The sequence below is a fragment of the Podarcis liolepis genome (assembly GCF_965112155.1).
Source record: "Podarcis liolepis genome assembly, chromosome: 16".
NCBI classification, from domain to species: domain Eukaryota; kingdom Metazoa; phylum Chordata; class Lepidosauria; order Squamata; family Lacertidae; genus Podarcis; species Podarcis liolepis.
The window spans coordinates 36,007,067-36,018,711 of NC_139567.1; the positions used below are offsets into that span (position 1 = coordinate 36,007,067).

The 11,645-nt window shown below is 46.9% G+C and overlaps 1 protein-coding gene across 19 annotated transcripts in view; it reads right to left on the reverse strand.

Annotated features, from left to right (window-relative positions):
* RAP1GAP2 (RAP1 GTPase activating protein 2) overlaps positions 1-11,645 on the reverse strand; it is a 200,807-nt gene that overhangs the window by 16,450 nt on the left and 172,712 nt on the right. For all 19 annotated transcript variants that reach the window (XR_014520035.1, XR_014520036.1, XR_014520037.1 and 16 more), the window contains 6 exons: positions 10,740-10,840; positions 9,181-9,310; positions 8,667-8,822; positions 6,028-6,099; positions 4,430-4,516; positions 1,474-1,608 (listed from right to left, as the gene is read on the reverse strand). Coding sequence is in view for 14 of the 19 variants with exons in the window: in XM_083479631.1 (XP_083335757.1) it covers positions 1,474-1,608; positions 4,430-4,516; positions 6,028-6,099; positions 8,667-8,822; positions 9,181-9,310; positions 10,740-10,840 (681 nt within the window). In the remaining 5 variants the exon portion in view is untranslated. The remainder of the gene's footprint in view (positions 1-1,473; positions 1,609-4,429; positions 4,517-6,027; positions 6,100-8,666; positions 8,823-9,180; positions 9,311-10,739; positions 10,841-11,645) is intronic.

Sequence of the window (11,645 nt, forward strand, 5' to 3'; positions counted from 1 at the left end):
CATTTCTCCACATTTCCACATCAGTTTGTGATTTGTTTGTTTTTAAAGAGTTTGTGAAAACTGATTCGCCTTTTGGTGTGGAATTCTGCTTGTATCCCATTTCCCCCTATGTAATGCACTTCTGTTATTTTCACCAATATCTGCATTTTCTTACATGCACACTTTAACAGTGGTATATGCATTCTTGGACATTTTTTTCTGGCTGGCCTTGCAAAATTTCAAAAAAACCAGGGTCGTTTCGGTTTGCATATTGTTTCAAAAAGCGTGAATGAGGTAGATGAGCCTTTAAGGGCGAACTGAATCAAATTCCTCCCCCATTTCTAGTCCGAGGACAATCCAGTACCTCCTTGCAGGAAACAACAGCCCCTGAAGCAGGCGGGACTTACTTCTGAGTAGATCCGTACAGTTTTGTGCTGTTACTTCAAGCTACTTACCACTACCTGCCTGACTTCAGAGCTAACTGGAAAGAAAAATCTGATTCCCTCAGTCTGTGAAAGTGGCAACAAAGTGAAAATGAACTTCTGTGATTCCTTGCTGCGTCCTGGAGGAGGAGGGAAGAGAGATACCCGTCTGTTTCCCCGTCTCTCGTCCCATTACATATCTACACGGGAAACACGCTGAGAAGTAAATAAGCTATCAAGCAGACCAACAGAGCTGTCCAGAGGTAAAAAGGCAGCTGCAAAATTATTTCGACAGTTGTTTTCCTCGCAAGCCCTGGGACACCCTGAAATGCCAAAAGAGCAAGGAAATCCAATTTCATATCAACGCGGAGAAGGCATTAGAGAGAAGCGTTAGCATGTCTCGGGGGGGGGGTATCTTGTAATGAAATGGTCCTTTCTGACAAAGGTTTTGGGAGATGTTCCAAGCAGCTGTAGCCGGGGAGATAGTGTGGTGCGCAGGAAAAGGCCGGGGATCTAGGAAGAAAGGATCCCACCCCATGGCCTTATTTGGAAGCTGCCTTTGTGAGTCACATTACTGGCCCATCTAGTTCAGTATAGTTTACACCAGAGTTCCCCAAATTTGGGTCAAATTTGGACCACAATTCCAAACATTCTATCAGTGGCGTAGCGTGGGGGGTGCAGGGGGGGCCGGCCGCACCAGGCGCAACATCTGGGGGTTAGGGTTAGGGGGCGCAAATCCACGAGTTAGGGGGCGCAAATTACTTGCCTTGCCCCGGGTGCTGACAACCCACGCTACGCCACTGCATTCTATGATTCTCTCCTTGCTGCCAGACACCCCTCCGCCCCCTTTTTACAGCACTGGACTGCTCCAAGTGGACCCGATCCAATTGCAGGCAACATGAGGCTGCCTCAGTCCAATTTGACCAAATCCCATATCAGCCTATTTTGGTTCAAGATCTTGGATTTGCCCAGATCTGGCACACAGTCCTAGCTTCAACCCTTTCCCCCACACCGCAGTCTAGGCCCCAGACCTGACGAAAACCAGAAATCGAGAACAAAGCTTCTCCGTTACCTTAAACGATTCCAAGAATCCTCCGTGGGCCCCATTTTCCAGCTTGTCCTCCTCAGAGCCCAAGCCCAACATCATTTGTGTGTGGATATGGAGATCGTCATGGAGGTTGTCCAAGAGGGCAGCTCGCGTCCGGTCCTGAAAGCATGTTGGGAGGCAACAATGGCTTTTAAAGGTACAACAGATCATGGGCATAGTAGCAATGCATTGATAGGTTGGGTTCTCATGATGCTGTAACAGCCTCGGCAAAGAGGAATCCAGAGGCTATGGGTGGCCTCATAGCCCCTAGAGGTGGTTCCATTAGAGTGAATGGGATGGTGGCTTACTGGGAAATGATATATAATGAAATGAAAAGGATGTTTAAAATAGCGTTTGTAAAAAAAAAAAAAAAAGCAAACCAGAAGCTTTTCTTTGGGGAATTATAGGAACGGACCTACCTAAACTTTGTAGAAACTTATTTATGTATGCTACTTCAGTGGCAAGAATGTTACTTGCTCAGAAATGGAAAGAAGAAGAAGTCCCAGCAAAGGAAGAACAGAGACAAAAACTTATGGAATATGCAGAAATGGTGAAACTTATCGGAAGAAGAAGAATTCAAGATAACAAACTTTTTTTTTATAAAAGAATGGAAATGGTTCGTTGAATATTTACAGATAAACTGTAAACAGATAAAAAACATTGGCAGATTTTTGTAATAACCTGCAGTTATACTCTTATAAGAGGAGAGAGAGAGAGAGAGAGAGAGAGAGAGAGAGAGAGAGAGAGAGGATGAATAAATGAGCAAATTAAGTTAATTAGGATATGCAGAAGATGTTAAAAATAAATTTAAGGAACTGCAGAAAGAGGGGGAAAGAAGTCAAGTTTTGAAATGTCAAAATGATTTCAAAATCAGTGAAATGTATAAACCTGAAAAGTATAAATATTTAAAAGAGTGACTGGGATCGTGTCCCCCCAGCCTCATCCTGCCCTTTAGCTGCCTCCTGCCTGCCTGCCTGCCTGCCTGCCTGCCTGCCTGCCTGCCTGCCTGCCTTCATACTTACAACCATTCCAGGAGATGGTATCTCAATACCTTCCTCCTTGGTCTCTGTTTTCCCCTATAGACCTCAGCAAGGAGGAGGATGGGGACAAAACTAGAAGGAGAAGGTAGGGAGACCACCAGTAAGTGGCAGAGAAGCAGACGGCCAGCAGAGTCTGCTCATTCTAGTTTCATCCCTGTCCTCTTCCTCCCTGGTGAGTTCCACAAGAGGAACGCTGAGATTAAGGAGGAGGAAGAAGCTGACAGCCCAGGCCAACCCCCTGGGCTGGTGGCAAGTAAGAAGTTAGGCAGGTGAGGGCTGGCAGACTGGCAGATGAGTAGGTTGAGTAGGCTTCATACCTGAGGGAGTGTCTCCACCCCCAGCCTGGTCCAGCGCCGAGGGCCTTCTGGAGGTTCCCTCCCTGCGAGAAGTGAGGTTGCAGGGATCCACACAGAGGGCCTTCTCGGTAGTGGTGCCCACCCTGTGTAACGCCCTCCCATCAGATGTCAAGGAAGTAAACAACTATCTGACTTTCAGAAGACATCTGAAGGCAGCCCTGTTTAGGGAAGTTTTTAATGTTTGATCTTTTATCGTGTTTTTAGTATTCTGTTGGGAGCCACCCAGAGCGTGTATAAATAAATTATTATTATTATTATTATTATTATTATTATTATTATTATTATTATTATTATTATTAATTGTAATGACCCAGCGCCCCACTGGTGGAAATTTCACCTGGGACAACTAGAGAGCAGTGAAAAAGCAAGAGCTCATGGGGTTTCAGAATGAAGAGAAACCATCAGATTTGTTTCAGGAAACTGAGCCCTCCTGTATGCAGCTCAGCCGCTAATTGGCGATAAGTATGTAATTAATAGAGCTGCAAGCTTTAATCTGCAGATGAAGCAAGATTAATCAACTAAAGCTTTTGTGGATTAATCAGTGGGAGGTAATTTTAATCAGGGAGGGCAAAGTTTAATTGGTGGGTATACGCACACACAAAGTGGAAACCTATACACACTTCCCTGAGAAGATTGCACTCTAAGGCTCATATAACTAATATGCTAGGAATTATTTCAGCAAGTGACAGCCCTAATAATGATAGGCTACATAGGGAATTTATTAATATTTCCAGTGGTTGCTGGTGGCCATTGGGACTGGTAGGGTAAAAGGCAAGAAGCTCAACAATATTTGAAAAAAAATTATCTGAAGAACTTAAAGGTATTTACTTGAAAAAAGGCTGTATAAATGTGCCTCCAGACTGCCAGTGTTTTTCAGGTGGGATTCAAATACATACTAAAACTTTAGCTTGGCTCCTTTAAGGTGAATGAAAGGGTATAATAATAATAATAATAATAATAATAATAATAATAATAATAATATTAATAATTGTTAAGTTGTGGGTGAACATATCAGACGACACAGCAATTCTTCAAACAGCTCTTGTTTATTCGCAGGCCAGGACAGAACTGAACTGAAGGGCTCAGTCAGCCTGCTTATATAGAGCTCCAGTACCATGTTACTGTAACAACTTTCTAAAACTATCCAATCACTGAATGCCACTTCCGATCCTTCATTTGCATAACTATCTACAATACCCCCCTGCTGGCCCAGGGTGAGAACTTCAGTACATAACACTAATAATAATAATAATATATTATTTATACCCCACCCATCTGGCTGGGTTACCTGGGTGCAACAAATCTACTTTTAAAAAAGAACCAGACTTTGTTGTGGTTTGCAAAGTGAAAAGGAAATGTTTTGAAAAGTGTGGGAAGAAGGAATGACTAATAGGAAGATGTTCTGCAAGGGAATCAGGATGAATGCAGAACTTGTGGTCATATAACCGCCTCATAAACAGATATGACCTGAGTTTCCAAAGCAAGAAGTATTTGAGGTGAAGAGGTCCTCCACCTGCTAATCTGCTCCAGGTCAACCCGACTTACCTCGAGCTTTGCAAACTTGTCTGATTTGCAACAGGCGTTCTCTGCGTTGATCAGCTTGGTGAGGAGAAACTCTCGAAATTCTGAGTTCTGGAGGAGAGAAAATAAAGGAGTGGAGGAACGGCTCAGAAAGAAAGCTGGAAACTCCACGCCCATTTCATATTCTTTGGATGCAATCCATATTCTTTGGATGGATCATGGCTACAGTTTCCAAATCCTTATTTATTTGTGTTTCTTATTGCATTTATGCCACAGAGCCTAGGACTTGCCGAACAGAAGGTCGGCGGTTCGAATCCCTGTGACGGGCTGAGCTCCCGTTGCTCGGTCCCTGCTCCTGCCCACCTAGCAGTTCGAAAGCACATCAAAGTACAAGTAGATAAATAGGTACCGCTCCGGCGGGAAGGTAAACAGTGTTTCAGTGCACTGCTCTGGTTCACCAGAAGCGGCTTAGTCATGCTGGCCACATGACCCAGAAGCTGTCTGCGGACAAACGCCGGCTCCCTCAGCCTATAGAGCGAGATGAGCATGCAACCCCAGAGTCGGTCACGACTGGACCTAATGGTCAGGGTTCCCTTTTATTGCATTTATACCCTGACGTTTCTCCAAAGTGCTCAAAGTGGTGTACACGTTTGCTCCCTCCTTCCATATTAGGCTCACAGCAAATCCTTATTCGAGGAAGCAACGTACAACTCAACAAGCTTTCCCAACAGGTCTTGCCCCTGTGAAGCAGTTTCCAGGACTGAGGGCCCCTGCCTTCCTCCCTCTCTAAGGCTCCTCTTTTCCCGGATGTTTCCTAAACAGTCTCAAACTGTGTCTGCCCACCTCTGACCTCTGTTCCACCCTCCACATTACTCTGTGGGTTCTTGGAGACCATCAGAAAGAGCAGAGCTTGTCGCTGCAGGAGAAGGAGACTCCTCAAATTCTTCAGCAGCCTCTAGCCCTGCCCTCCTCTGCTTCAGCCTCGGAGGCTGAACTGCTCTCTGTCACCCGCTCTCCCTGCTTACAAAACCCCGTTGCCTCTTCAGCATCCCACCTCTCCTCCCAATCTTCGCCTTCTGACATCAGTGTCAGAAGCTTAAAGGGGGCGGGGATGTTAAGTCTCTGCCATCTTACAATGGGGGGAGGGAATAGAGATAGATTTTGCCCAGTGTACCCCACCTCCGCCAAGTCACTGAAAATGTCCCCCTACCACTTTCATGGGAAATAAGTAGCTGAGAGCAGTCATTCCATCAGACTGCCTCAGTGGGAGACCTAGAAAGCAGAGCTCCTCCCACCAGCTTTGCTGGAAGACCAGCTCCATCAGGCACCAGCTGGTCATTATGGGATGCACCAGGTTAAAAACTTGTACCTGAGTTTGATTTCCCCCTTTCTTCTCCGCCTGTCCCTTCCCCTTGTGTGTCATGGGCTGTTGTTGTTTTTTGGGGATTACAAGCCTGCAAGCAGAGACTGCCTTGCTTTAATTGATTTTAAGTAAGCCACTCTGGGAGCCGTTTTGGCTGAAGAGCAGGAAACAAATTCTCTAAATCATCCTCATCAATTGTCCCCGCAGGGAAAACAAGCAGGAGGTCTATTTAGCCCGCAAGCTAGTAAACGTTCCTTACTTTTTGAAATACAGAAGGGTTTGGTAGCGGAGGACCGAACGCAGGGACATCTTCTCGTGCAGTTACAGCCACCTATCCGGGATGAAGCAAAAACACATTTGAAAGCCTATATGGGGGTGGGGGGGTAGGAAAGCACAGGGAATAAATGCACAAAGTCGGACAGAGAAAAATTGAGCACCCAGAACTCACAAACAGAAGTACTGCCTTCAGCAGAGGCTGGTCCATTGCAACAAATAGGGCACTGCCCCACCAACCTCAGCTGGGGCCTTGAAGTGGAATAAGAGTGCTTTAAATCTATATAGAATCATAGAGTTTGAAGGGACCATGAGGGTCATCTAGTCCAACCCCCTGCAATGCAGGCATCTTTTGCCCAGCGTGGGGCTCGAACCCACAACCCTGAGATTAAGAGTCTCATGCTCTACCGACTGAGCTATCCCAGCTGTTTGTGGCTTAAAGGAGTGCTACGAAAATGTAAGAATTAAAATAAGTAGAAATTTTAAAAAACAGAAAAACAATCAACGTCAGAAAAACAAATCAGCAGCACAGGGCAATGGAGGAGGAGGCACAATGTCCCGAAACCTGAATAAAGAGGTAAATGAAGCTGAATGGCAGGGGGAAAAGAAAGAACGTAAGAAGAGGCTACTGGATCAGGCCAATGTCCCATCTAGTCCAGCTTCCTGACCTCACAGTTGTCAGCCAGATGCCCCTATGGGAATCCTGCAAACAGGACATGGGTGCGAGAGAACTCTTCCCTCCTGCTGTTTCCAGTGGTACCTCCGGTTAAGAACTTAATTCGTTCTGGAGGTCCGTTCTTAACCTGAAACTGTTCTTAACCTGAGGTAACACTTTAGCTAATGGGGCCTCCCGCCAGTGGCGTAGCGTGGGGGGTGCAGGGGGTGCCGGCCGCACCGGCCGCAATATCTGGGGGTTAGGGTTAGGGGGCGCAAATCCACAGGTTAGGGGGCACAAATCCACGGGTTAGGGGGCGCAAATCACTTGCCTTGCCCTGGGTGCTGACAACCCACGCTACGCCACTGCCTCCCGCTGCTGCTGCACTGCCACCATGCGATTTCTGTTCTCATCCTGAAGCAAAGTTCTTAACCCAAGGTACTATTTCTGGGTTAGCGGAGTCTGTAACCTGAAGTGTATGTGTCAGCGCTGCCTCAGGTCCTAGCTCACAGAGGACCAACGCCAGTTGCTCTTTATAAACAAAAGTCTTTATTGTGGTTCATGGTTGGTTTGACATCCGTGGCGCGCAGCGCTACGTCTGACTCCTCCCCGCCCATACACCAGTTCAAGACCCGAGCCTTGCTCCACCTTTTCCTCTCCTCCTTCTGCTCCTTTCTCCTCCGGGTCCTCCTGCCCTCTGGGGTTACCTCCTTCCTACTTTCTTCGGAGGCAGATTCTTCTGACTCCTCCCCACCCTTCCGGCGGGCTTTAGGACCTGGCTCCCAATCCGGGTTTTCTGCTGGCCCGCGCGCCTCCACATTTGAACTTGGCGCACGCGCCCAACCGCCTACTTTCCTCCTAACGGCTACACTGCTCCCCTCACTGCTTTCTCCTTCAGGGAGGCTGGCCGGACCTGCTCCTCCCTCCGCCCCTCCACTCTCTGACGGAGGCGTGGTCAGTCCAGCCTCACTCTCTCCTCCTGCAGGAGGCTCTTGTTTTAACCCTTGGGATTCTTCCCCCCCGCTACGCTCTGGTGGGGAAGCTACCCCTGATTTCCAGCTGCCGCTTGGAGACTCCCCACTGGCCCCCCTTGCCCTGCCTCTGGGGGCCCCCTTCTGGGAATCCTCTGATTCGCTGGAGAGACTCATGGAATCTCTCTGATCACTGGCATACCCTCCTGAACTCCCCTCAGATTGTTCCCCTTCACTCTCCATCTCCTCCTTCCCCTGTGGCTCAGCCCCTGAGCCCATGACAGTTTGTAACCTGAAGCGTCTGTAACCCGAGGTACCACTGTAATGCCTCTGAGAGTGGGGGCACAGCACAGCCATTGTGGCTGGTAGCCATCAACAGCCCTCTCCTGCCTGAATTTGTCCCATCCTCTTTTAAGGCCATCCAATTCGGCCACCATCCCTTCCTCCCATGGGAGTGAGCGCCATAGTTTAGTTAGCCACTTCGTGAAAGTGCCCTTGGTGTTCCACAGAGGGCCATCTTAATCCACCGGGCAAACACAGGGGGCCATAAATAACCCACGGAAGACAGAATTGATCTCTTGCTGACTGCAAATATTAACACGGCCAAAGCTGGGACCGCAAGGAAGCGAGCGTCCTGCCGGCCACCTGCTCAGCCACCTTTGCTTGGATTGAATCCGGCCGCGCTTCAAGGACAGACACGAGAGACGCACGCAGACTCGGTGCGCTTAATGAATTTTGCTGCAAACTCGCAGATAGGCTAATAGCTTCGCCCTCTGGAGCGGCGGCAACGTGGTGAGCGCCAGCTGCCTCTCAGAGAACAAATAACCGTTTTCGAAGAGGCTTAGCAGGAACTCTTTATCTCTGGCCAAGCAGGTACACTTTACACAAGCTCCCAAAGCAGTTATTTGTCAGATCTAAAAACAGATGCAGAGAGAGAGAGAGAGAGAGAGAGAGAGAGAGAGAGAGAGAGAGAGAAGAGAAACCACCCAGTCCTCTTACTTTGTAAGATGCACTGTCTGCTTCAGGGTTTTCTGCCTGCACAACAATGTAGGCATGGAGGAAATTCGACGCAATCATGTCTGGAACAAAGGGAGTGTTTTCTTCTTGAAATATAATTGCCACAATGTCGTTGCCAATGTGTCGCTTTCTCTGAAGCTGAAAAGATTTACAAAGAGAAGGGTGTACATGAGGGTCCTTAGGAGTGGATGGAAAGATTTTCAAATGGTGTATCTAGGTCTAGCCCCCCTTTGCAACTCTGTGGAACACTTGTTTTCCTTTCTTGGGTTTCTCCTGTAGAAAACAAGCTTGCTTCGGTCTTCCACGAGACTTGTGCGAAGTTGGCCAATCAGGCCATTGGTACCCTGGTGGAAAGCAATTCTCACCTTTTCTCAAACCCCTGGGGCACTTAATGAAGGCCAAGTCTCTCTCACAGACACCAGAGAGAGACACAAGTTCTGCCATGGGGCTTTTAGCACCACTTGATGTTATACCCAAAGAAACAAGGCTCTGTTACCTGCTGCGTGTCTCCCTCAGTGAAAGGGAGTTTGGTAGAGACGTGAAACATAATCTCTCTGTCCCTGAACACCGTGTACACAGACTCTGTGCCTGTCTGGCCGTGAGTGACATCGAGACCACCGCGAAAGCTGGAAAGAAGTAAGAATAAAACAGACCTTTGACACCAAGTACAATAATACTGAAGGGAAGTGGGTGGCGCTGTGGGTTAAACCACAGAGCCTAGGACTTGCCGATCAGATGGTCAGCAGTTCGAATCCCCGCGACGGGGTGAGCTCCCGTTGCTCGGTCCCTGCTCCTGCCAACCTAGCAGTTTGAAAGTAGATGAATAGGTATCACTCCAGCAGGAAGGTAAATGGTGTTTCCGTGCACTGCTCTGGTTCGCCAGAAGCAGCTTAGTCATGCTGGCCACATGTCCCGGAAGCTGTACGCCGGCTCCCTCGGCCAATAAAGCGAGATGAGTGCCGCAACCCCAGAGTTGGTCATGACTGGACCTAATGGTCAGGGGTCCCTTTACCTTTACCTTTTACAATAATACTGATTTCATCAATGAGGGGTGGCGGGGCAGGGTGTGTGTGTGTTAGTGCAATCTTGCATGCCCAGGTCATTGACAGCTAAAAATGAAGAAATATCTGAGATCCATGACTGCATCTCCTGCTGTTTGGGGGAAGTTGAGAATGGATCCAAATTTGATCCAAGAAAAAGCAGAGTGGGGGCTGGCAACTCTGTCCCTCCCCAATGCCATATCCACAGTCCAATCCCTCCTCCCCTCAAAAAACACAACTGCTACTAATAGCCTTTAAATGGAAAAGCATAGAGTTAGAGGTCAGGATTCAGGGATTTCCCTGTTTCTTATCTGTTTCCCCATTTTTTTTAACCCATGTGAGTTTACTCAGAAATAAACCCCACTGTGTGTTCAGTTGGGCTGATTCCCAAGTAGGTGTGTTTAGGGCCACAGACAGAAATTGAAGGATGTTAAGGTGGGGTTAAGCCAAATCACCAATTAATTTAAGTGAAGCTTTCCCCTCTAAATTGTCACATTGCCATTGGGTTGACGGTACAGTTACTGCCATCTTGAATCTGTCAGTGAATGAACAGACATGTGTGCGTGTGTAGATGAATCTAGAGCTGAAACATTTTTAAATTAAAATTCAACAATATGTTTCACATAAAATTTGACTGGGCTGGAACAAGGTGCTCCATTGTGTGAGTGTTCATATATGTTGAAAAATAAATTAAAAACCCCCCATATGGCTGCAAAATCTTGTGGAGCAGCAGAGCCCTTGGTTCATGAGTTAGCTTCTCCAAGGAAACAACATGCAGAATCTTTTTATACCACACATATTGTGTAAAATCCAAGGCATCCTTGCAGCCCTGAGCTACAGTTACATGGGCTGTGGCTGGGAGGAATCTAACCAAAGGTCTGAACAACAGAATAGCAGGCATAACTTGGGGTCTTTAACTACTTGGTTACCAGTTATTTATGCAATTCCCCTCAGCGCTCAATCCCAGAAAACAGAATTACTCATATACATGCAAGCAACTGTTTCTTTCTCCTACCCCTTGAAGTCCTGGAGTGTTATGGTCTCTCCGAGCAAGCTCAAGAAATTCTTGAAGGCAGGGCTCTCTTCATTGTTGCCGAATAGCTCTTCTTCCTGCGTCTGTAGAGTCAAATGGACCCAAAAAGAAACATGGTGGGAAGGTTCTTTTGTTTTTCAAGCGGGGACTGTAAGGCTAGGCCAAATTCCTCCCTCCTACACAGTTTCCAAAATATGTTCCCTCTATAATAATAATAAGGGTGGATTCCCACTGCTTTCTAAAGGGTGGTGGTGAGAAATTTCTCCTACGTTTTCTTTCCTTTTTTGAGTTTTATTTATTTATTAACGTTCTTATGTTAAATCGGTAGACATTATCATATTACATCACAGGGCTTATTATAATATGATTTTTGGCATGTATACAAAGTTTATATACCTAAAGGGAAAAAAAACTATTCCAAAATCATATATGTACCAACACTTTGGACTTCCTGTCTATCCTGTTGTATATTCCTTTTTTACAAATGAATGTACTCTTATCATTGTATATTTCTTTACATTTTATCTAATACATTCCTATATCAATATGTACCCTTGGTCTTATTTCTCAACTCAGTCTCTCTCCAACGTCAATCAAAAGCTAGCATAGATAGCGAACCTTTGCTGTATTTTTGAACATCTCCGACGTTTTCAGGAGGGACTGTCAACACTGTTTCTTCCCAGACATTGGACATTATTGGATGCAACAAAGGTTCATAGAATTGAACCTGGGAGCAGAGGCGCCAGCTTGCAAGTGTGATTGGGAGGGGTGACATCATGCATGGGACGTTGTGTGTGATGTCACATGTGTGCGACGTCAGGATGTAGGGAAGAGCCAGGGTGGAGTCAAATGTGACAGCAGCAAGGCTTTAATAGCCGGTGGCTCTTC